The following is a 26,574-nucleotide window of genomic DNA, read 5'->3' on the forward strand; positions in this document are numbered from 1 at the left end:
CTGCAAACTCATCATTAAGCTCGAGACCCGGGGGTCTTGACCCCGCCCAGTCCAACTGGGTCCTGGACTTTGATGGGCCGCCCCCAGGTGGTGAAGGTAGGAAATAACATCTCCACCCTGCTGATACTCAACACTGCGGCCCCACAAGGGTTCGTTCACAGCATTGTACTCCATGTTCACTCATGACTGCGTGGCCATGCACGCTTCCAACTCAATCATCAAGTTTGCAGACAACACTAGTGGTAGGCCTGTAGGGAGGTGGTGAGGGCCCTCCCGAATGTGGCGTCAGGAAAATAACCTCAGTCAACGTCAACAAAACAAAGTAGATGATCGTGGACTTCAGGAAACAGCAGATGGAGCAGCCCCCTATCTACATTGACGGGACAGTAGTGGAGAGGGTGGAAAGTTATTGGACACCGATTTGAAAGATTACATTTTTTTTTTTTTTACACCTTTATTTATCCTTTATTTAACTAGGCAAGTCAGTTAAGAACACATTCTTATTTTCAATGACGGCCTAGGAAAGGTGGGTTAACTGCCTTGTTCAGGGGCAGAATGACAGATTTTTACCTTGTTAGCTCGGGGATTCAATCTTGAAACCTTACAGTTAACTAGTCCAACGTTCGAAACACCTGATTACATTGCACGAGGAGACTACCTGTTACACGAATGCAGTAAGAAGGCAAGGTAAGTTGCTAGCTAGCATTAAATTTCTTATAAAAAAACAATCAATCATAATCACTAGTTAACTACACATGGTTGATGATATTACTAGTTTATCTAGCGTGTCCTGCGTTGCATATAATCGATGCGGTGCTTATACGCGAAAAAGGACAGTCTTGCTCCAATATGTACCTAACCATAAACATCAATGCCTTTCTTAAAATCAATACACAAGTATATATTTTTAAACCTGCATATTTAGTTAATATTGCCTGCTAACCTGGCTCGTTGTGAACTCTGTGAAGACTATTTCTTACTAACAAAGACAGTGAACTTCGCCAAACAGTTTGGGCTGCCTAATTTGCCAGAATATTACGTAATTATAACATAACATTAAAGGTTGTGCAATGTAACAGGAATATTTAGACTTATAGACGCCACCCGTTAAATAAAATACGGAACGGTTCCGTATTTCATTGAAAGAATAAAAGTCTTGTTTTTGAGATGATAGTTTCCGGATTCGACCATATTAATGACCTATGACTCGGATGTCTGTGTGTTATGTTATAATTAAGTCTATGATTTGATAGAGCAGTCTGACTGAGCGATGGTAGGCAGCAGCAGGCTCGTAAGCATTAATTCAAACAGCACTTCTGTGCGTATTGCCAGCAGCTCTTCGCAATGCTTGAAGCATTGAGCTGTTTATGACTTCAAGCCAATCAACTCCCGAGATTAGGCTGGTGTAACCGATGTGAAATGGCTAGCTAATTAGCGGGGTGCGCGCTAATAGCGTTTCAAACGTCACTCACTCTGAGACTTGGGAGTAGTTGTTCCCCTTGCTCTGCATGGGTAACGCTGCTTTGAGGGTGGCTGTTGTCGATGTGTTCCTGGTTCGAGCCCAGGTAGGGGCGAGGAGAGGGACGGAAGCTATACTGTTACACTGGCAATACTAAAGTGCCTATAAGAACATCCAATAGTCAAAGGTATACGAAATACAAATCGTATAGAGAAATTGTCCTATAATTCCTATTACATTTACATTTAAGTCATTTAGCAGACGCTCTTATCCAGAGCGACTTACAAATTGGTGCGTTCACCTTAAGACATCCAGTGGAACAGCCACTTTACAATAGTATAATATAATAACTACAACCTAAAAATTCTTACCTGGGAATATTGAAGACTCCTGCTAAAAAGAACCACCAGCTTTCATATTCTCATGTTCTGAGCAAGAAACTTAAACATTAGCTTTTTTACATGGCACATATTGCACTTTTACTTTCTTCTCCAACACTTTGTTTTTGCATTATTTAAACCAAATTGAACATGTTTCATTTTATTTGAGGCTAAATTGATTTTATTGATGTATTATATTAAGTTAAAATAAGTGTACATTCAGTATTGTTGTAATTGTCATTATTACAAATACATGAAAAAAAAAAAAAAAAAAAAATTGGCTGATTAAATCGGTATCGGCTTTTTTTGGTCCTCCAATAATCGGTATCAGCGTTGAAAAATCATAAAATCGGTCGACCTCTAGAAGTGAGGTCTGCACAACGCATCACAGGGGGCAAACTACCTGCCTTCCAGGACACCTACAGCACCCGATGTCACAGGAAGGCTAAAAAGATCATCAAGGACAACAACCACCCGAGCCACTGCCTGTTCACCCTGCTATCAACCAGAAGGCAAGGTCAGTAGAGGTGCATCAAAGCTGGGACCGAGAGACTGAAAAAACAGCTTCTATCTCAAGACCAGACTGTTAAACAGCCATCACTAACAGAGAGGCTGCTGCCAACATACACACTCAAATCTCTGGCCACTTAAATAAACAGACTTAATAAAAGGTATCACTAGTCATAAAAAAAACACCACTTTAATAATGTTCACATAGAGGTATCACTAGTCACTTAAATAAAGTCTACATATCCTATATTACTCATCTCATATGTATATACTGTAATCTATACCATCTACTGAATCTTGCCTATGCCGCACACCATCACTCATCCATATATTTATATGTACATATTCATCCCTTTACATGTGTGTATAAGGTAGTAGTTGTGAATTTGTTAGATTACTTGGATTTTACTGCATAGTCGGAACTAGAAGCACAAGCATTTTTGCTACACTCGCATTATCATCTGCTAACCATGTGTAAATGTGACCAATAAAATGGAATATATATCAGCATAGAGTCAATGCTATATACTGTCCTACACATTTAATTTCATTCTGTACTCCAGAATTTGAGATCAAACGTTTCATATGAGGTGACAGTAAAGAATGTCACCTTTTATTTTAGGGTATTTCCATACATATGTTTTACCGTTTAAGAAATTAAAGCATTATGTATCCCCCCCCCCCCCCCCCCCCCCCCCCCCATTTTAAGGTGTCATAGTTATTTGGACAAATGCACATAGGGTGTTAAATTTAGTCAATAATTTAGTATTCAGGCCTATATTCCTAACACACAGACTACATTAAGTTTGTGACTACAAACTTGTTGGATGCATTGTCACTAAGGGTAGACTATGTTTCTTAGCACTTCTACATTAATGTGGATGCTACCATGATTACAGAGAACCATGAATAAATAACAAATAATGATGAGTGAGAACGTCTGAGGCACAGATCATAAAACACCCCCTTCCCCCAAAAAAAGTTTGTCGTGGGGGTATGATATTTGTGCCTCTAACTTTCACACTCATCATTATTCAGGATTATCCGTAATCATGGGAGCATCCACATTAATGTAGAAGTGCTCAGAAACAAATACGTAGGGGAGTGTATCAGGGATGGGCAACTCCAGTACTCTGGGTCCTGATTAGTGTCAGTGACACCTTTCCCCAGCACATCTGGTTCAGTTAATTAATTCCATTCTAAACCGGAGACCATGAACAGTTGATTTTGAGTCCAGAGTATTAAGGTTGGGACAGAAATGTGTCAGGCTCCTCAGTCAGGCCCCCGAAGACTGGAAGCTGCCCATTCCTGTGATATAGGATGCAAAAATAATTACAAGGAAGGACAAGAAAACAGATGGAAGAAAGTAAAATCATCATCATGACTAAGTGGAATGGGATACATAGGAACACACTGTTCTACAGGATTCTACTCACACCTTACATTGGCACTTAATATTATAATGCTTGTCAGTTACAATTCACACACACACACACACACACACACAAAACTAAGACAAAACACAGGGTCCGTTTCTAAATAACTATATTTACATAATACTCTTGTTTTACAGAGAACCATATTAAAAGTATGAATTACTTACAAAAATCCGCTGCAATATACATATAAAAATAAGATCTATCTTCAGAACAAATCGGAAAATGCATACATACAAAAGAATATAGCGAAAAATGTACAAGGAGCCCCTGACACAAAAGAGGATGAACAAATTCAAACATCTCAACTTAAGTATCTGGCTGTACTGTGGTTCAAGGGAATGGAAAAAGATTGTCTGCAATGTGTCTGAAGGCAATAATGTCCACTATTGATACATGATCTTATAGCTTGGTTATTAAAATGACAATGGACCGAATGTTTAAAGACAGTGATTTTAGGGTAACCTGGTCAAACATGGTAACGAACCTAAAGGGAGACCATTTTATAAACATGATGTAAGCATCATTCAAAGGTGTATTTGGGTGGTGTTGGGACTCTGTCCCCATTTGTCACTTTAGATTTGTAACCTGCCTCCATGGGGGGGTCATTGCACAACTAACAGAGGAACAGTCTTGTCTCTTACGGGCACTGGCTAACCAAATGAATATGGACGCCACTGTTGAGTCTCCTTGGCGCACCTCGTCATTGGTTTGAGAGTAGAGGAGGGATGGCACACGTCTATTTATTAGCAATATCAATACCAACATTTGACATGAGGGACTGTGTTACTAGGTCACCTCTGCTACATAGAGCATTCATTTGCATTTAAGGCCGCAACTTCTAACAAAGCAGAGGACGGATAGGGGGGCAATGAAACCAAAATAAGCACCTCTACTGTGGTAAGCGTAGACAAAGTGTGTGTGCGCGACATTTGATTCACCCGTGATTCAGTGGTTTAGTACTGAGTCACTGGTTCAGTAGTAGTAATAATAGTAGCAGAGTTCTTTCTATACGTCTCCCAGTCCTGGGGAAATACTCCAATAGGAATCCACACAGGGGTTTTGGTCCTGCACACCATCATTCCCATCCAATCATTCTCCTGAACTTATATACACAGTACACACAATACTGAGGATGACAGTCTCTTAACCGTGTCAGAAAAGTAACAGGATTCCATTAGTAACCCTCTCTGTTCCTGCCTTACATTGGCAATTGGCTTGGAACACATACACCAACATTCCATCTCACCAACTCATCAGATGAATCTCACTTGCCTGAAGGCTTCCTCTCCCCAGCTCCTCTCAGTCTTAATCTACTGATCTGAAAAGGCAAGGTGAACACAACATGGAAGACGGATGCCTAGCAGACACTTGCTCTCAACCATCCGGCTCTAACATTGGCGCAGATGGAGAAGAGGAAGCCACCACAGACTATTGAGACTCTCCTGTTCATTAAAACTCATCAGTGGTGGCTAGCTAAGAGCTCATCCAGATCGTCCATCCACTCCTGCGTGCTGCGTTCTTTCAGCAGAGAGTCCACCAGGTCACTCTCTCCAGGGAAGCTGGGCAAACTGCTAGCCCCTGACCCAGTGTTGTAGATAAACGGCAACTGCTGCTGCTGTTGTAGTTGGTTAGCAGTTCTGTTGACCTGGTAGCCCTGCTGTCTGCACTGGAGCACCTGGCTGACCAAACGCCCCCCCTGCGGCTGACCAAAGGCACCCAGGTCGGGCAACACCCCCTGGCCTTGGGAACCCTGCTGCTGTTGCTGATTGGGTAAGACTTGCCCTGGGCCTAAGGGCTGCCCAAGGGAAACTTGGGGGTTGGCTGCAGTCCTTTGCTGGGCCTGCTGCATCATCTGTTGCTGGGCAGGGTTCATGGCGCCCATGGGCCTGCCGTTGGCATTGGCACCAAAGGGGGTGTTGCCAACAGGCATCTTGTTTGGTATGTGGGTCTGTTGCTGCATGTGGAAGGCGTTGGGGTTGGCAAAGGCATTGGGCGGGAGACCTCCGTTGCTGGAGGGAGGTTGCTGGGCACCCATAGCTTGCTGCATGCCCTGCTGCTGCCAAGATTGGCTCTGTGTGCTCTGCATGGCGTTGGGCATAACACTGGGCATGTTGCCGCCAGGCATGGAGCCGGGTAGTCTGGCTAACTGCTGCTGCTGCTGTTGTTTCAGCAGGGCGGCGTTGGGCTGGTTTTTAAGGTGTTGCTGCTGGGATAGCATGTTCTGTCGGTAGGAGGCACCCATATTGCCTACAGGCTGCCTCTGCATGGAACTTTGCTGGGAGGGGTGCATGTTCATGTTGCTGTAGAGTACCTGATGCTGTAAGGCAGAGTCCATAACACCCACACAGGAGGCGAGGCTCATGTCTGCCTGGCTGGAGGGAGGAGGGACACCAGGGGTGGGGCCAGCACCACCCTGTTGGCCCATGGTCATACCAATCATGCCCTGTTGCGTCTGGGGGAAAATTCGCTGAGCTCCGGGGGCGGGGCCTCCCAGCGTACCAACGTTGCTCAATGGCTGTGACGAACCTGCAGGGAGAAGCAAAAGAAGAAGTGAGTCACAAAAACGTGACAAATTGAAAAGCTAACCTTTGTATTATAAAAACATGTGTAACTATTATGCAATCTTAATCAATAAACTCATTATAGGAGAAGACCAAGTCTCTCTCAATATACTTAAATGGCTTTCCACCATGTCATTATTTTTCATGAATGCAGATAGCAGAAAGGAACTGATATAGTCTAGCTACCACAATAAGTTCATGCCATTATGAGGTAAAAAGGACAGTGAGCATTGAGACAGCAGCTGTTCTTTCCAAAGACACAGAACAAAGGGCAAATGTATTCAGCAATGAGAGAACACAGACCTCATTACTGGTTTACCATTCAAATGAATCATACGGTAAGAAGCATTTGCATTGACGAGGTAATATTAGTGTACTGCCAAACAAAGTTGTTCTGTGTGAGTTACATCATCGAAGCAAACCTTCTGGCCCATGACCAGACATTTAAAAAAAAAAGGTGCCTATTCAATAGCAAAGGGAAGTGCAAGCAGTGGTAAAGAGTTTAGCTGTGCTTCCAAAATCGCCCTCTTACCCCCTAACCTAACCTGCTCTTTACATAGGTCATGGTTGATTTGTTTCGGGCTGTGGAAAGCAACTGGGTTGTGCCTGTATATTCACCAGGGTTGAAGGAAAATTCCAAAACTTTTTGGGTCGTCAAGAAACAAATTCACTGCCCTAGTGTAATGAATAAAAACCAAATGCTAAACATGAGAGGAAACTACATTAGACAATTCAATCATCTGAAATCCATAAAGGGAAGTGAACGTCTGTACACTTATGCCAGAACTCAGGTAGAGGATTGGATTAGAGCCCTACAAGCCATTTTAAGACCTTGGAGTGTCTAGGGGGGGGTTACGCTACATTGGATGTAACGTGGTGACGTAGGGTCTCATTTACTTGTAAACTGGGCAGCCTGCTGCTGCTGGAAGGGGTTGTTCTGTGCGCCAGGTTGCTGGTTCTGTTGGTCCTGGTACTGGGGAGGGGGACGGGTCAGGTGCCTCTGGAGCTGCTGCTCTTGCTGCTGACGCTGTTTTTCCTGAAACACAGAAAACATATTAGAGCATGATTGTGTCATACATGCATACACCGGTGACTGAAATTCCTCCCATACATTCTCTTGGACAAGGACCAGAGATGGAAAACACCTACTGTGAAACTGCCAGTCATATAACCACTTCTACATGCAGACAAATTGCTCGCCCTTGTCTATATATGTTACTAATAGACAACATGTAGGGCTATGCAGCACTAGCAGGCCCAGTCAGGTAGAACAGACAGAGATCCTGTCTCAGACTTTACATAGTAAATGGGCAAGTTGAAACCAATCATGTGAATGAGCCAGGAAGTCTGATCTCTTTGTATTTTGTCATTAGGATTGAGGGTGGGGTATGCTGCTCCTAGACCCTGATCCAAGACCCAAATTCTACCAACAGTAGATGACCCTTGACCCCGGGTATTAACCTGTTGGGCCATGATCAGCTGCTGCCTCTGGCCCAGTAGGAACTGTTTCTGCTGCTCCATCAGCTGCTGCTGCTGCTTCAACGCCGCCTGCCCCGACAGGTAGGCCACGTTGCCGAGGTTTCCCGCCATGCCGTTGCCGGGCCCCCCCAGCTGGGGGGCCATGGCGTTGCCAGGTCCAGGGCCATGCGGTGCGGCAGGGTATGCGTTCTGTTCCTGCAAAATTGAAATTGGGGAAAATTGTATAGTTATTCCACTAATGTCAACCAGAGGAAGAGGGAGTGAGACAGCATCCAGTCTGAGGTAAGGCTTTAGGGGCCTTGTCAAACAAATGGGGGGAATATGTACAGAAATAACATTTGATGTAAAGCAAAAACCAAGGTTTGATGTAATGCAAAGGAAAAAAATCATTCAAATAAAAAGCTCAGGCTTTACCTAAAAAAACTAGTTATGTCCATAATCAACACAGCTTTAAATGAAGACCGCGGTTGTACAACTTCAGTTTGAAAGTTCATAAGTTAGTTTATGTCCTCATACAAGTGCTTTCCTTGACCAGCTGTGAGAATCACAGCTCCATATTGGCAGTGTTAGCCTCAGCCAGTGTGCTAACCATCTCACCATAGAAACATCTGGAAAGTTGGCCAGAGTTCTCAGGGGCTAGCCTCAGGCCTCTAGCTCCGGCCGGGGGATATTTTGGGTCCGTCCACACACACACACACACACACACACACACACACACACACACACACACACACCGCAGAACACAGTTGAGTCAGGGAGAGGAGAAGAGAGGGTAGGAAGAGCAAGAAGGGATCAGAGCCTCTTCTCGCGAGAGGGAAAACCCCAAGTGGGTTAAGAAACTGTACGGGGGGGGCTGCTCCTAAAATATACTATTGTGGAGGACAGGCGAGGTAGAGGGGACGAGGTAGAGGGGGCTGCATGAAAGGCTGCTTTGTCGTGGTTGTCCCCTCCCTGGTTCCCCCCCTCCACCACCATCCAACCCCCCAAGGGAGACTGCATGCCAGCTCCTTAGCAACCAGCTGCTTGACCCAGACACACACGCTGTCCCCTCAAACCGTGGGGCCCATGCCAGACTTGTAGGACCAAAATATAAGCTACAAGGACAGTGTGTGGGTTGTGTTTGTTGACTAACATAAAAAGCCTGCTAGGCCTTAGATCCACCATCAACTATTAGCCTACATGCAGTATGCCTTAAAGGCCGAGTGCAGTCAAAAACACGATTTTTCTGTGTTTTATATACATTCCCACACTATGAAGGTTGGAATAAAACTGAAAATGACAATGCCCTTTTACTGTAAGAGCTGTTTGAAAAGACCACTGTTTTGGTGGGATGGAGTTTTGGCCTGCCTGGTGACATCACCAGGGGGTACATTTATTAATAGACAAATAAGAAAGAGAAAGTTCCAAACTGCTACGCCAATAACAGTTAGTTTTCCCCTCCCTACTACTCCCAGACAGTCCTAGACGTTTGTGCTTGAGAAATGTCTCTTCGCTAAGAAGCTATTTTTGTTTCCCATTGTAGTCACCGTCATGTACTTAATTGTTACCCAGAAATTACATGTTGACATATATATTACCAAATATAATTAAAACTATGCTATCCATTGGTGTGGTTCTTGACATGGTGTGGTTGGTGTGGTTCTTGACAAGTCTTTATTTGGAGCCGTTCTTTCAAACTAAAAGGGCAAGCGACTCCATTGCTCATTTTTAACAAGCCCTTATTGTTTGACTTCAAAATTATACTCCCTCATTCACCAGCGTCGTAGCACTGGAGTAGTGTGTGTGTGTGTGTGTTTTTGTACACAACATGGCCTTGGAATGTTCTTTGTGCCTCAGTTGTAATGCTATTCGCTGATGCCAGTATAAAACATGCTTTGGGCCTTCCCCCTGTTGGAAATGTTAATAGCTCTATTCTCCCAGTCAAGCAGTGTGAAATTATGTTAGGCTTGGGTGATGACCATAACCAAGTAATGTAAGTGTATGCCTTTCATATGCACTTGTTGACCTCTTAACTTTTTAACGGTTATTCAGAATACCAATATAGCCTAACACTTGATCTTTCCATGTGGATCCTTGACTCTAATAAAAATAAAATGTATTGCGGCACCTGGTATTCCCAGGTGATCTCCTGTCCCGTTTCTAACCAGGCCTGAATGTGAACAGGCGTGTTCAGAGTGGTACAGCCACAAGCATATTCTTGTACCCTGTTTTTTCCCCGAATTAAGTCTCTTGGCAACTCAACAGGCTCGGGAGAGGCGAATGTCGAGTCATGTATCCTCCGAAACATGACCCATCTGACCACCTACTTCTTATCACACTGCGCGCTTAACCCGGATGTCAGCCACACCAAAGTGTCGGAGGAAACACCGCTGGACTGACGACCGGAGTCAACTTGCAGGTGCCTTGCCCTGTCACAAGGAGTCAGTAGAGCACGATGAGCCAAGGAAAGCCCCACCGGGTAAACCCTCCCTTACATCGGACGGCACTGGGCCAATTGTATACCGTCCTATGTGGCTCCCGGTCACGGCCTGTTGTGACATCAAATCCCAGACTGTAGTGGCGCCCCAGCACTTTAATGTTGCGCCACCCAGGACTCTTATAATGAAGCCTTTTTAAGCCTGCTTCATATCAAACCTGGTCACATAAAAGTAATGGTTACACAATGAGCAGTCTTGTGATAAAGTTCAAGGTGAGCTGTATTCTTACCTGCCCGTGGGGTAGCTGTGGTCTGAAGGACAGGCCTTGCTTCTGCTTCATCTGCTGCTGCTGTCTGAGGAGCGACAGCAGCACTGCCTTGTTCTGGCTCTGGGCACTGGGGGGGCCCTGCGGTGGCCCCTGGGCCGCAGCCTCATAGTGGGACAGGGGCTTGGTGTTGCTGTAGTTGAGCATGGCAGATCCCAGGCCCCCAGGGCCTGCTACTGCAGGGTGGCTAAGCGGAGCCCCTGGTCCTTGAGCAGGGTGGCCCAGCATGTTGGTGTGGGGGCCTCCGGGCTGCAGGTACCCGCTGGCCACGGCTTTGGGTGAGCCCTTGTTGGGCTGTCCGGACATAATCAGCTGGGGCTTGGGGTTATTTGGGAAGTCCTGGGGGTATAGGGAGGGGCTGGTGGGCTTCTCCAGGCCGTAAGCTCCCCCTAGGGGGCTCTGAGACGGGGCCGACTGGGGTGGCCAAGATGGACGGCAGGGGTGGGACCCAGGGGGGTGGAATTTGGGGGCTTGCTGCTGCTGTTGTTTTTGGGCTTGCTGCTGTTTCTGAGCATGTTGCTGCTGTTGGAGCTGGGACTGCATCTGCTGGGCTCTCTGCTGCTGGGCGGCTAGCTGCTGGAGCTGCTGGGCAGGGGACAGGTCTTTGGAGACAGGCCCCGGGGGAAGGCGGTGGTTCTGGGGAGGGAGCTGCCTGGATGGGGGAGGCTGCTGGCTGAGGGGCTGGGGCAGGGTCGGGGAGGAGACGGTGGAGGTGGCCAGGAAGCTGGCGGAGTGCTGCATGGGCGGCCCAGATGACTTGGGCCTGGCGTGGGGCGAGCCGGCGCACGAGTCCTGCTCGAAGGCGGTAGAGGCCGGGGAGAACTCTGCCTTGACACTGGCCAGTTCTGGAAGCAGGAGGCCTCCCTGTGAGGTACCGCCAGACTGTGCGCCCGTCCCAGGGGTGGGTCCGGCCAGATCCGGACGGTCCTTGCGGTCCTCGAAACCGTCGTTGAGGATGTCCTGGATGTCCTCATAGGCAACCGAGCGGTTGAGCTCCTCCATGAGCTCCGTCCACTCCTGCTCATTGAGGTTGAGGTCAGGGAAGAGGCTGTTGCTGGCTCCGCCCCCTGACGGCAACATGCAGGGGAGAATGTCATCCATGGGCTCCTGCTTCATCTCTTTGAGCCGGAACTCCTGCTCCCCAGCGGCGGTTCCACCATGTTCTCCACCATTGGGTATGAGAGAGTCGGCGCCAATGCCATGCTTGGAGTCCAGGGGTGAGCGAGGGGGGATGCCGCCATTGGACGAGCAGTTGTCTAGGCAAGCCTTTTTGGACGGGGGATAGCCATCGCTGAAGCCGTTGACCTGACCAGGGGAGCCAGTGCTTTCCAGCTTCCTCTTCACTGACTCCTGCAACTAGAGTAAATAACAAGTCAACAAATATAGAATGTCCCCATGTGGCTCAGTTGGTAGAACATGGCACCTGCGACACCAGGGTTGTGGGTTCGATTCCCACGTGGGACTAGTACGAAAATGTACTCTTTACTGAAAGTGGCTCTAGATATGAGTGTCTGCTAAATGACTGAAATGTAAATATTAGTACCATACAATAAACACATGCTGAAAACTGTCACAATGCTTTTGATTGAGAACCTTGCCACAAGCGGAGATGTAAAAAAAAGATATATTTAAAGCAGGAATCCTTAGTTACATCCATTTTTTTTTTTTACTTCGAAATTAACAAAATATATCCATTGATTCTTGAATATAACTTATAAAAAGCATCATGAGCTTAGTTCACCTGTCACACCCCAACAGAATCAAAAATATGAGCTTGTTTTTCTCTAATGTCTGTAAATAATATACACGTAAACTGACTGTATAGCCTCAAAACAAGCCTTCAAACTATCATTTTAAAATGAATACATTTATAGCTATATATTTATAAGATCATCTTTTTGAGAACTAATAACCACCAAAATGTAAAACTACAGTCAGGGAGAATGAAAAATGTAAAAAAAAAAGAAAGAAAAATGGCTTGGGGCCTCCATGATTTTTTTGGAATAGTGTTTGAGTCACTCAGATAACAGAACACATCAAAATGTGTAGAATTGTAGGAAACTAGCTTTCTCCGCTGCTGAAAAAAACCATAAGGGAAACACTGAACTCACTGATTCCGCATGCGTTTTTCTGCTGCTCATTATGAAATATGAGATTTGAGTCTTGGGGGGTGAGGTTTGATGTGGGTGTGTTTTGTTGGCTTTAGCATACACTGGCAGTTACTGTTGTTTGTCACTCTTGAAGTACGGTAGCAACAACATAGCCACTACCACATCCTCAAAATAGTAATAATTAATCGAAGACAAATCAAGAAATCAAATTAATTTACACATTTTGCCGAGGACATTTTAGTCGCACAATTTTACATCTAGTTAAGGTGGTTTAAAAATATATTTTTAAATTGCATGAAAAATAAGTATTTTGCCAGAGTGTGCTTCTGTATGGCAGTGTTTCATAGTCAATCATGTCATAGAACATGTTGCAGCGGGACGCAAGATGCATGCAAATTATAATTTTGGAATATTGACAAAATGGCAGTTTCAAGAGATCACTATCAAACACATCAACAAGTGGTCACTCCATAAAGGGGTTAGGGGCCAAGTGTTCTTTCAACAGAACTTTGGCAACCTGTTGTTTCATGCAAACAAGTCCGAGCCACCGCGTAATGGGCAGGTGAGTCTCACGGTAGGTGCTGCTATGTTTGGATAGAGCACAATCACCGCAGACTGTTCTCCATGCATGACAATTCTCCCTAGGCGTTACAATCGGTGTTGTAATCCAAACACAACCATCTTGTGGGTTAGGTCGTGACAACCTTATTACAAAATTCTCATAAAATTCAGTTTTGGAAAATACTGACTTGGACAAATTAGCCTATTTAAACTTAAGTCAATTTTGACACTGGAGTAAATGTTTGACTAATATCGAAGCCACATAGGCCATTTTCAACTTCAGAGAAGTTGTTTTGTGCATTCAGTTGCCCTTTAAAAACAGATAGAGTCAGATTAACTTAGTGTATCTGCGTTAGAAGCAGTTTTGCAAGCCATTGCTAACTAGCTTACCAAAAAGACTGGAAGTCTATGGGTACAGCTAGCATGAAGATATGCTTAACGGTCCTGTAAACATTACACTGCTTCACAAGGAAAATAAAACCCCACTCAACTTTTATCACTGTGTTGAGGCAAGTTACCATTTAAAATATTAAGCCCATCGATGTATATAGAAATTAAAATTGTGACAAATAATTAAGCGGCTACTTATCCCCAGTGGTGAGAAACAGACCAGGAGTGCAAAGTATAAGCGTCTCTGATGTATTCAGACACAGAACCTTATGAGGGCAGTAATGCAACCTTATGACTTTGCTTAGGTTAGCTTCCTGTAACTGGACTGGCAGCTTGCCATAAGGTACAGTCTGCAGTCAAACAGAGTCAAACTTGACATGGGTTTTTAGGAGAGCTTTAAGCAGCTCTTGGCTCATATTCATCCAGCAAGAGTGCTGATCTAGGATCAGTTTTGCTTTTTAATTAATAAGGATTACATGGATGGCGGGACCTGATCGCAGCACTGGGTTGTAGCCTATTTCACAAAGCAGGTTCAATTTGTTTTTGTCCCCCCCCCCCATGCTAGAGTCTAGGGCTGACCCCAATTAGTGGACTGGTCGATTGTTTGGTCGATAGGCTGTTGGACGACCAAGATCATTGTTTTTTATTGGTCGAGCAGTGGCAAATAAATAAATAAATAAATAAATAAATAGATATTTGCTCCCATCTCAGTGAATTAATGCATTGCGGAGGCCTGGCCAAAAATACAATTTATGCTTGATCTGAAAATGTGGTCGGAGGCACCATATGGTGTGTATGATGCGATCGTGGAGTCTCCAGATGCTCGTTCCGCATCGCCATGCGACTCCCAAATGTTGTAACAAAGCGGAGGTTTCTATATAGCTTCGCATTGACATGACTGATTGATGGTAGGTTGGGGGCTGTACATCCTGTATAAAACACAAACTCACTTCCTTGACAACAGCTCCAACTTCTTCGCAAAGTGCAAGTAGTATGAATGCCCTGACTTCCGCAGAGGCCACATCACCAAATGCTGCATGGTCAATGCAGACGTCTGATAGACCATGCAGCACCCAGATGCACAATGCGCTGCCCTCTCCAGAATGGGCACTCTCCCGCCAATTTGTGCGCATTCATTGTTTCCTAACTTCATTTTGTGAATTGTTTGCATTTGAATGTTAGTGTATATCAATTGTCCATTACATATAATCACCAATATTACATTTACCATTAATTCCTAATCTACAATGTTTGTTTGTTTACGGTCATTTCTGTTAACGCATTCAATACATTATTCCAGTCTTTTTACCGTTCTCATTGTCGGAATGGATACATTGTTTGTAGAGCGCACAACCTATTCTACACTTGTGAAAAACAAGTTTTGGTTTATTTAATTCCTTTTCCGAGTTGCCAATTTAGTGATGGTCTTGTTTGACGGGCACCTGATTACGGATAGAAGTAGGCATATAGGATACCAGGCCTGCAAGCAAATGTAGGCATAGAAAATGTGACATTTGGGGATCTGATAGTATTTCTGATTGGCTCAATGCACCACCACCAATGAGCAGTGGAGATTCTCAAAGTAATGTTCTTCACCTCAAACTGCAAGAAAACAAAAGTCTGTTTTAACATACAGCCATTGAGAATGACAATATTTATAAAATAAAATAATTTTAAAAAAAATACATTGAGGAACTATTTCCAACTCTCTCCCTTTTGACAACCACTCAGCATGACAAGGGGAAAATGCTGTGCTCTGATCCAATGGAAACATAAAATAGGCCTACCTGCTTACTTATCAGTGCTCGACATGGGTTCCGGTACTCATTTTAATTGTTGGTACCGTTTATATTTAGGTGCAGGAGCTTCACAATACATTTGAGTTCATATTCTATAAGAGGAACAGGAGCTCAAGCAGTAGAAATGCTGAGGTGCCAGTACTCAGCTTCGGAAAGCTCCTTCCCAAGTCAAGCACTGCTTCTCATACCTTGCGCAAATAGCCAACAGCGGTGTCTGTCCCGAGCTCACTGGCACAGGAAACTGAGGTCCCAGAATATTTTAAACAACATAGCAAGTTCGCTAGCACAAGCTTAGGGTGGACCCAAGTTTATACAATGTTTCAAGTTCATTGCAGAAAGGCCATGCTTAGCCATTGTGATTGATAGGTAATATTTTTTAATTTTATTTTTTTAAATCTGGATATTTTCTACCTAGAGGCTGTAATGTTTTTACTTGTTGGCTTTATGTAGGCTATTTTTTACATAGTTGACAATGGCAATAGAAGTTACTTTATAGGTTTGTATCATTTTCATTTAGATAGAATTTTGATTTAACCACATGACAATGATTGCAATATGAAGACATTATTATCAATTAAATGGAACTGTTCCACGAAAATGTGCATATGATAAATTGCCCTTCCACATGAAAAAGATTGTCGACTCTTCGTGTAGCTTATTACAGGCAACTCCAGGAGAGTAATGGCAGAATCTGAGAAAGCCTGCAGGAGAATGGTTGGGTCAGGTTAAGGTTTTTATCTTCTAGATCTCTGGCTCCCTCTTGAGGCATTTCTGTCTTATTTCATCAAACAGTAAGCTTAACAGATGACTTTCGGCCAAACAAGATTTTTGTTTTGTTGGGGAAAGCCCTACTAGAGTAATTTCTCCATTATTTTGCCAGGCTATGACAGAAACACTAGCCAACTAAATGTACGCTCATCTCATCCGAATGCAGAGGCCGAACCCCAGACTGACATCCTAGGCAACCAGATCCCCTCAGGTTTACCCTCCTGTGCAGAGATATTTGAATGTACTGGGACAATCCGTGCAGATTGTTTAATCACGACTGTATAGTACTGTGCACCTTTAAAGTAGAACTGACAGCATTTTAGCAACATGAAATTTCATTAACATGTGTTCATATACACCCAGGAGGAATGACACAAAAACATTTGACAAGTGAGCATTTAGATATGGTAATTATAACATTTCCACAAATTCTTAGAAAACTTCATTCCTAAACATTCTAAAGTATTTGCGAAAATTCTATACCAAGAAATAGAGTGGGAAAGCGACCGTGCGTTTGTACAATTACAAGACACCGGAGTAAAAAAAAGTGGCATTTATCGGTGTACGTACGCATGTAAACTCAGCAAAAAAAAGAAACAGATCCTTTTCAGGACCCTGTCTTTAAAAGATAAATCGTAAAAATCCAAATAACTTCACAGATCTTCATTGTAAAGGGTTTAAACTAGAGGTCGACCAATTATATCGGAATGGCCGATTAATTAGGGCCGATTTCAAGTTCACAACAATCTGTTTTTTTACACCTTTATTTAACTAGGCAAGTCAGTTAAGAACACATTCATATTTTCAATGACGGCCTAGGAACGGTGGGTTGACTGCCTCGTTCAGCGGCAGAACGACTGATGTTCACCTTGTCAGCTCGGGGGATTCAATCTTGCAACCTTACAGTTAACGAGTCCAATGCTCTAACCACCTGCCTCTCATTGCTCTCCACGAGGAGCCTGCGTGTTACGTGAATGTAGTAAGCCACGTTAAGTTGCTAGCTAGCATTAAACTTATCATATAAAAAACAATCATAATCGCTAGTTAACTACACATGGTTGCTGATATTACTAGATATTATCTAGTGTGTCCTGCGTTGCATATACTCGATGCGGTGCGTATCGTTGCTCCAATGTGTACCTAACCATGAACATCAATGCCTTTCTTAAAATCAATACACAGAAGTATATATTTTTAAACCTGCATATTTAGCTAAAAGAAACCCAGGTTAGCAGGCAATATTAACCAGGTGAAATTGTGTCACTTCTCTTGCATTCATTGCACGCAGAGTCAGTGTATAGGACCACAGTTTGACAGGTACAGGATGGCAACAACAACCGCCCGAAGTACACCATGAACACACAATCCCTCCATCAGTGCTCAGACTGTCTGCAATAGGCTGAGAGGGGCTGGACTGAGGGCTTGTAGGCCTGTTGTAAGGCAGGTCCTCACTAGACATCACCGGCAACAATGTTGCCTATGGGTACAAACTAGAGGTCGGCCGATTATGATTTAACGCCTATACCGATTATTGGAGGACCAAAAAAGCCGATACCGATTAATCGGACGATAATTTTTTTATATATATATTTGTAATAATGACAATTACAACAATACTGAATCACTTATTTTAACTAACTATAATACATCAATAAAATCAATTTAGCCTCAAATAAAATGAAACATGTTCAATTTGGTTTAAATAATGCAAAAAGTGTTGCAGAAGAACGTAAAAGTACAATATGTGCTATGTAAGAAAGCTAACGTTTCAGTTCCTTGCTCAGAACATGAGAACATATGAAAGCTGGTGGTTCCTTTTAACATGAGTCTTCAATATTCCCAGGTAATAAGTTTTAGGTTGTAGTTATTATAGGACAATTTCCCTCTATACCATTTGTATTTCATTAACATTTGACTATTGGATGTTGTTATAGGCACTTTAGTATTGCCAGTGTAACAGTATAGCTTCCGTCTCTCTCCTCTCTCCTCCCTGGGATAAAACCAGCGTTACCCATGCAGAGCAAGGGAAACAACCACCCCAAGGCTCAGAGCGAGTGAAGTTTGAAAAGCTATTAGCGCGCGCTAACTAGCCAGCCATTTCACTTCGGTCACACCAGCCTCATCTCGGGAGTTGATAGGTTTGAAGTCATAAACAGCGCAATGCTTGACGGACAAAGAAGAGCTACTGGCAAAACGCACAAAAGTGCTATTTGAATTCATGTTTACGCGCCTGCTTCTGCCTACCACCGCTCAGTCAGATACTTGTATGCTCAGTCAGATTATATGCACCACAGGACACGCTAGATAATATCTAGTAATATCATCAACCATGTGTAGTTAACTAGTGATTATGATTGATTGTTTTTTATAAGAAATTTAATGCTAGCTAGCAACTTACCTTGGCTTACCGCATTTGCGTAAGAGGCATTTGCGTTAACAGACAATCGGAAATGCCGATTTCCGATCGTTATGAAAACTTGAAATCGGCCCTAATTAAATCGGCCATTCCGGTCGAAACCCCCCCGTCGCTGAACCAGACAGGACTGGCAAAAAGTGCTCTTCACTGACGAGTCAGTGTTTTGTCTCATCAGGGGCGATGGTCGGATTTGCGTTTATCGTCGAAGGGATAGATTTGGAGTCCGTCATGGTCTGGGGCGGTGTCAGAGCGTCATCGGACTGAGCTTGTTGTCATTGCAGGCAATCTCAACGCTGAGCGTTACAGGGAAGACATCCTCCTCCCTCATGTGGTACCGTTCCTGCAGACTCATCCTGACATGACCCTCCAGCATGACAATGCCACCAACCATACTGCTCGCTCTGTGCGTGATTTCCTGCAAGACAGGAATGTCAGTGTTCTGCCATGGCCAGCGAAGAGCTCGGATCTCACGTCTGGGACCTGTTGGATCGGAGGGTGAGGACTAGGCCATTCCCCCCAGAAATGTCCGGGAACTTGCAGGTGCCTTGGCGGAAGAGTGGGGTAACATCTCACAGCAAGGACTGCCAAATCTGGTGCAGTCCTTGAGAAGATGCACTGCAGTTTTAATGCAGCTGGTGGCCACACCAGATACCGACTGTTGATTTTGACCCCCCCCCTCCCTTTGTTCAGGGACACATTATACAATTTCTGTTAGTCACGTCTGTGGAACTTGTTCAGTTTGTGTCTCAGTTGTTGAACCTTATACGTTCATACAAATATTTGTTATGTTTGCTGAAAATAAACAGTTGACAGTGAGAGGACGTTTCTTTTTTTGATGAGTTTATGTGTGTGTGTGTGTGTATATATATATATATATATATATATATTTTTACTGCTACAGGGTTTTCATTATTGTTTGGATACCTTATTTGGGGAAAGGGAGATACCTAGTCAGATAGTCCAACTGAATGTATTCTACTGAAATGTGTCTTACGCATTTAACCCAACCCCTCTGAATCAGAGACTGCCTTAAATCAACATTTCACATCTTCGGCGCCCAGGGAACAGTGGGTTAACTGCCTTGCTCAGGGGCAGAACGATAGCTGACAAGGTAAAAATCTAGGGGATTCGATCCAGCAACCTTTCGATTACTGGCCCAATGCTCTAACCACTAGGCTACCATTTACAATTATGTATTGATTTTTATCTTACTTTCCCCCCCACACTCCATGCAATGCACACTGCAGAGACATGTTCAGGACCAGAGTCTACGCAGACCGGTGCACCATAGCCAATCAGAGCTACAGTAGGAATTTATGCAAACAAGCCATTTGCCACACAAGCCCACCATCACACAATTGAACTGGACTGTGTTTACAGGCAGCTGCGACTTTAGAGCATTAGAACGCATTTTACAGTCCTATTCATCAAACAACCATGAAAAGGTAGGCTCTCCCCCCCTCAGTCATGCACATCAACAACTAATGCTAGCCAAAGCAAGATGTGCTCAAATCTAACGACGGATCATTAGATGATCCCTCTCAAACTTTCAGCTAGTTGGCCGTAAAAATTGGACTGATAACGGGGAATTGTAGCCTACTCGTCCTTCTACAGCTTGCCTGCCAATCAATGCATGCTTGTCCCAACTAAGCACCCAATCTAACTGGCTAAAGTTGGCTAGCAAGCTACTTCAACACAAATGAGAGAACACCTCACCGATCATTTTACTCGCCCTAGCAAAGCTGGTTAGGCTGTTTACATGTTAGCTAGCGCATTCGTGACTAACTTAATTTTTCCTACGTTTACTGACACCGGTCATATTCAGCAGGTGTTGCGAATTTGCAAATTCATCAGTTATTCTGCGCTCTGGCACATTCAAACAAGAGTGCTCTGAAATCAGAGCAGCTAGATAGCTAGAGTGAAGTTGCGAACACGAGAGATATGCTAGCTAACTGGATAACAGTTGTTCAAATTCTTGCTTGGTAACCAAATGACACCTGCATCTCTAGCTGTGTATAACCACCGAAAAATGATAGGAGCGAAAAAGTCACTCACCCACTCCTCCAATGACTTGACATCCTCATAGCAGCTAGCTAGCTAGCTAACATTAGGCTACGTGTTTTTAGCTTGCTACATAAATAGATAGGGTAGCCTTTTAGCCACATTATGACTGACTTCTGATCATTGCCCTTGCTAGTCTGATTATATTTACCTTTCCAGCCTTACTTACATTCATCCGCCCCCCCCCAAAAAAAAAAATCCGAACGGAAACAGTGCATCCGGAATGGAGGCAACAAACAATGTACCAGGCCAGCTGTGATTTACAACCTGACAGTCATATTTTTTGGGACTACCAAGAAATGTATCTGTGAATTATATTAAAAATCAGGCATTGAACTGCAACCATCTATTCTGCCAACAATGCTTTAATGTATGTCATGGAATGTTGAGTCAAACAGAACCTATTTTAAAACCTCCTATAAAGTTGGTTTTGTAGCATAAACTGGGGTTTTATATTTTTGACTGATAGGATTGTCTGTTTCATATCTGCAAAGGAGTTAAAAGTATGTTAGTTCCACCGCTGACAACATAGGCAGCTCACCGCTCCTTTGATCTGGTCTCTCACACTTTGTGCGCTGGCTGTGCCGAGCTGTTTGGCTTTAGAGAGAGAGAAGAGTGTGTGCGCGGCTCATCTGATCTGGCCTCGTCTCTTACCCCATCACTCCCCTGGAGGAGAGAAAAGCCAGTCTAGTGACTCACTCCAGTGCTTTATGAACCTGAAAAACTGGTCTCGGTCTTCACCCTTTCACTCCAACCTCTCTGCCTCCCCCACCTCTTCTTCTGAGCAATCATCGCCATTATCCCACCTACCACAGACCCAAGTCACATGAAACTAATTAACATGTGTATAGACGGAGGAAGCCCTACAACAAAAGAGCTAGTGCCTGGGCCATGGAGGGGAGCATGCCGAATTCAAAACGCTGGACCCAGAGCTAAGATAGCGTCCGTTTAGCCTTTGAAGCCACCGGCGTGGCCACAATGGGCCTCCCTGGGATGTGCAGGAGTGGAACGGAGCAGCGGGCCAGTCTAACTAAAGGCTGGGGGACAGTTTATAGGACAAGCTTTAACCTCATACTGACTGGCCAGGCTGGAGCTGAGCCTTGTTAATATGGCACAGAGTGGCGGAACGAAAGATAGGCTAGGTAGCTTGCTAACCCAGTGCCAGTCACTAGTGGGCTAGCTAGCACTGCTATTCATGAATGGAATTTAGATCAGTTTTAGAAAGTGACATTACTCCTAGGTTATAGGGTTCATCAACAATGGAATGGAGAGTCAAGTTCTGCCCTGTGGCTTGATACACACACAGCTATACCGTGGCATTGCATTATGTGGATCAGGAAAGGGCATAGAGCAATGATGAGTCAGAGGCTCAGAGCATTAGGCTGGGGGTGGAGTTGTTTTTCTAATACCCCTGAGTCATCATTCATTCAGAGGGTAGTTATATTGTCCTAATGCAGCTGTTGCCCAAATGGTGGGAGGCAGTCAATTCCTACTGGGCTGTGACTGAAGCCTGGTTTGTGTAAAAAAAACGTTTTTATATTTCTCAGAGACTTAAAGCTAGAATCCTTAATAGTGAAACTGTCCTGTCAATTTGGGATATTATAACAACAAAGTTACTGCAAACAACAAACACTGCCCCCCCCCCCGGTTAATTGCACGTGCGATAGAAGAGCAGAATATGGACAGCATTTTTTTTGCCAGACTTCTCAATGGAACTCTTCTCTGTTTCGTCCACAAATCAAAAACAATACCAAATGTGCTGTGGTGGACAGTGACACCATTTCCCCTAACGCAGATTCCATTGTTAAGAGGGGTCACAGAGGCAAAATGCTTCAGGTGGGGCTCATGGCAACAACAAAAAAAACTGTCCAAATGGATACTGCCATGGTAGGTCAGACTGCCAAGACAGCCAAACTGCATGAAAATGTATTCCATCCTACTTTCCTTATCTCCACAACACATGTAAATACAAGAGGTCGCTAAGTTGCCATGTGTAATTCAATTGTTCCTTTTCACTTTTTGGTTTCCCTCGAGTATAACATATGCCAGGGATAATTACTACAGGGTCAGTAGAGGTAACTTGAGCAAACAGAAATTTCCCCCAACGCCCGATAGAGCCTAATCAACACTGAAAACAATGGAGGCAGCAACTTTTTTCCCACGATGGTAGATTATAAGTCCATTGGACAACTGGAAGATTGATGAAGAAAGAAACAAGCCTAGATATTATTAGAGAATGTTCTCTGTGTGAGCACTCACTGAATACTTTGCTACTTTTCTGAGCCACAAGAGAGAGAAGCAGTATTTTAATATGACTCAGCCTTCTTGAGACTTGTTTATCCCACTTTGGCTGTGCTATCAGCATTCCGATAACTTAGAGATCCATGACAACTCTACAAAATGGCTGTGACTAAACATGAACTTCAGTGCCAACAATACATGGACAACTCTAGTGGACACCTCACTGTGACACAACTTCGACAGTATGCCTTGTTGAAAAAGTCCTTTCCATATTCTGTTATATTAACATTTATGTTTGAACTAATATAGCAGGAAAAATTAGTTTCACCACAGCAAAAAAAAAGTGTGAACATTGTGCCCCAGCATGTCAAAGGCTGCCTAGTAAACACAGCAGGACAACAATGAGAACATGTGACAGCAGCCACCCAGAATGCACACAGGAGTACACATGATACTGGCTACAACTCGTGGCAATTTCTGCACATGGAGCACACTGCAAATGATAGCAAATAATGCTCTTTCCTTGACTTGCAATCACTGCACATGAAAAATACTAATTTAACGCATGCATGCGCAAATAAAATAACTGCCATGAAGCTGTTATCAGATTTGTGGTGCATTTGCATCCACTTTATGAAATGGTCACTTACCGCAATCAAAGTGCTGTTTCTGCTCTGCTCGGGCGTCCCACCATCCCCTAAGTCTGCGTTGTTGCCCCCGGTCCCTGACCCTCTCTGAACTGCTTGGTCGGATGTTGGCTGTCTGTGCTTACTCGACCGCTTGGCCTTGGTTTGCAGGCACCGTTGGTGCAGTGCAAAGGTCTGCTGCCGTTCCATCTCCAGCCGCTCCCTCGCTGTGTTGTCGTAGCGGTTCTCGCAGCTGGTGTTATGCCTCCTGAAGAGCTCGATTCGACGGCGGAGTCGCTCCATCACCGCACTGTGTCGCGGCACTACAAAATCGGCCATCATCAATAAAGAGTGTTTTAAACTCAGGACTCAGGTTTCGGCAGTCCGGATAAAATGCTGAATTTGCTCCTTTTCAGGGTGGGTGTCTATACCCGGTACCCTTTTACAGAGTGTCAACTAACGTTACTGCTTCCATAGTCGACCTTTGTCTTACTAATAGACTTCGGTCACCACACTCGGAAAACGCACGAAAAAGACGAATAATAAAATATTGTTCAACTGCATAGCCAGCAAGGTAGATAGTGCACCGTGTCTATCACATCATGAAAAATATTGCCACTAATAACTGTCTGGCTAACGTTAGCTAGCTAACTAGCTAAAGGCCCCAACATTGGCTAGTTAGACAAATTCGCAAAAGCTCATTCACGCCTTGTCTATATTAATTAAAAAGCATAAATTAAACTCCTATATCTTTAATATAGTATATAAATTAATTGTATCACAGATACGCACGTCATATATCATTAGTTGAGACACTAATCTAGCCAAGTTACCGTTAGCTAGCTGCTCACTAAAATGCTAGTATGGAACTTCCTAACATTCCTCTGGTCAAACATCCAAAGTTTGTGCGAGAAAAGCCCATAACTTTAACTTTAGCCGCTACAGTAGCTATCTAACATTTAGCTAGCCATCGCAAAACTGAACCGTATTAGCTAGAACAAACATTTCACCGTGTAAGATTATAGTTTACATTAACAACAATTAATATTTTAAAACATCTTACTGACTACTTACCCAACTTTACGTAATTGGTTAGCTACCTATTAGCTACAACAAACACACCAGTCTCATTGTGAAATTCAGTTACCGTTAACTAGCTAACGTTAGCCATGAAGTTAGCTAGTGAAACCAAGTGACGCTGAGTGTTTCTACTAAGCTAGCTAACTACTGTAGCTACAGTAACTTACTCCGGCAATTAACTTCTGCTAGCTAGGCAGGATAAAACGTCAAGTTACCGATTACCACCGACCTACAAAACATTAAAAATGTTTGCTTGGTAATAACAAAAGTGCGCACAACTTGACTAGCAAGTCAAATGTCTCCTGTGTTCTGCCTGGCGAGCCCCATCCTTGTTCTGCCTGGCGAGCTGATCCTCGGTGTAGGTCCAAATAATGTGACTTGATAGCTAGCAGCCAACTGCAACAATATACGGATGTAACGGTGTTAGCTAGCTAGCTTGAAAACCAACTATAACAAAGCATGATACCCAGACTACTTCGTCCAGTACTGCATATAGCTAGAAACACACATCCCGAATCTGATGCAGTTAGGTCAAATGCTAAACAAAAACAAATTGCGACAACAATCAAACTCTGCCCCTCTTTGCTATTTCTATTGTTTTCCAATGTACAGGCAGATCTTCGTCGCCATTTTGGAACAAGTTTTTTTCCTTTACTTTTTCTCTAACCTTATGCTTTGCAAGACAGTAGTGTCGCCAAATATACTTTGTCGCTGTCGCCACCTCATTGTAAAGATTGACAGAGAAAACAAACAATACATAGAGAGACCGTGGCATTTGCATGAATTTACAGTTAAAATGTACAACCTTGTATCCTTTGAAAACTTGTGAAAGTATGGCACAGTCAGTCAGACTTCAAGTAAGCTCAACTAACGAATACACACTCTTTATTGGAAGAATGTGTTGTAACTGATAAGTAGGTACATCAAATCGCTACACTTGTGTTAGAAGTTCGATGGCACCTGTGAGTCCATCAGAGAGGCATGTAAATGTCTGGGACTTGGTATAGAGAAGTGTGGCGAATTGCTCTCCGCAGGGCAAGCAGTACGGATGCACCAAGTCTGGAACCAACAGGACCGTGAACAGCTTCTACCCCCAAGCCATAAAACGGACCCTTTTTGACACATCACTTATGCTTCTGTTAATTATCTCTCCTATTGCCTAGTCACTTTATTCCTATTTATATGTACATGTACCTCAATTACCGCGTGCCCCTGCACATCGGCCCGTGTATATAGACAGACAAGTTATCGTTACTCATTGTGCATTTATTATTACTTCTCTATTTTTTTCCCACTCTGCATTGTTGACAAGGGCCCGTAAGTAAGCATTTCACTTTTAGTCTACACCTGTTGTTTACAAAGCATGTGATGAATACAATTTGATTTGAAAGAAGGCAATAATGTAGTAGCCCTTATGGTAAGCATGAAGTTTGCCCACGGGTTGCGAGACCAGGGGTTTATTCATCAGTCACAGACCGTAGCAGAAACGTTTGGCAACGGAATCCGGCTAATACACCCCAGGGTTCATTGTTCGCTACATTGGTGTCAAAAGTGGGATGGAATGAGGCCATCGGAAGCACGGGCAGACGTGCTTGGATCCTGAACGATGGTCAAGATATTTGTATAAATGTTGTGGGCTATATTTGCTCCTGTTTGTTTGTTGGTGGCAGCTATGCACGTCTGACAATCAGGATTTGGTTAGTTACTTGTATGTAATCTGTCAGTTACCTGTCCAAAATATTGAATCAGTAACATAACTTTTGTATTACCCAAACTCAGTAATGTAATCCGTTTATTTTGTTGCTTTTTGATTACTTTCCCCTTAAAAGGCATTAGAATAAGACAAAAAGTATCCATCAAATGCATTTGGTCTCAAAATGGTCTCTAACCTGTGGTCAGTTTCGTTTAGGTGGAACAAACATTAATTTGCGCCTTTTTCCAATGCTGAATT

The 26,574-nt window shown here is 43.8% G+C and overlaps 1 protein-coding gene across 2 annotated transcripts; it reads right to left on the reverse strand.

Annotated features, from left to right (window-relative positions):
- Positions 1-3,877: 3,877 nt before the first annotated feature.
- LOC115130789 (mastermind-like protein 1) lies at positions 3,878-25,294 on the reverse strand. Of its 2 annotated transcripts, none has more exons than XM_029662233.2 (5): positions 23,568-25,294; positions 10,535-11,920; positions 7,811-8,023; positions 7,247-7,385; positions 3,878-6,314 (listed from the first exon to the last, which is right to left on the reverse strand). In XM_029662233.2, the coding sequence occupies exons 1-5, from the start codon at positions 23,883-23,885 to the stop codon at positions 5,248-5,250; spliced, it is 3,123 nt and encodes a 1,040-aa protein (XP_029518093.1). In that variant the 5' UTR covers positions 23,886-25,294; the 3' UTR covers positions 3,878-5,247. The 2 variants fall into 2 exon arrangements, with proteins under 2 accessions (XP_029518093.1, XP_029518091.1); XM_029662231.2 differs by having other exon boundaries at positions 10,535-11,926.
- Positions 25,295-26,574: the final 1,280 nt, after the last annotated feature.

Source organism: Oncorhynchus nerka, linkage group LG6 (genome assembly GCF_034236695.1).
Source record: "Oncorhynchus nerka isolate Pitt River linkage group LG6, Oner_Uvic_2.0, whole genome shotgun sequence".
Taxonomy (NCBI): Eukaryota; Metazoa; Chordata; class Actinopteri; order Salmoniformes; family Salmonidae; genus Oncorhynchus; species Oncorhynchus nerka.

What these genes read in the sequence shown, in the direction of transcription:
- LOC115130789 (XM_029662231.2), bottom strand. Translation starts at nt 23,885, where the DNA reads ATGATGGCCGATTTTGTAGTGCCGCGACACAGTGCGGTGATGGAGCGA. An exon ending in CACAGCTACCCCACGGGCAG is followed by an intron (nt 8,024 to 10,534) that starts GTAAGAATACAG and finishes TCAATTTTGCAG; the next exon opens with GAACAGAACGCATACCCTGC. An exon ending in AGCTGATCATGGCCCAACAG is followed by an intron (nt 7,386 to 7,810) that starts GTTAATACCCGG and finishes TCTGTGTTTCAG; the next exon opens with GAAAAACAGCGTCAGCAGCA.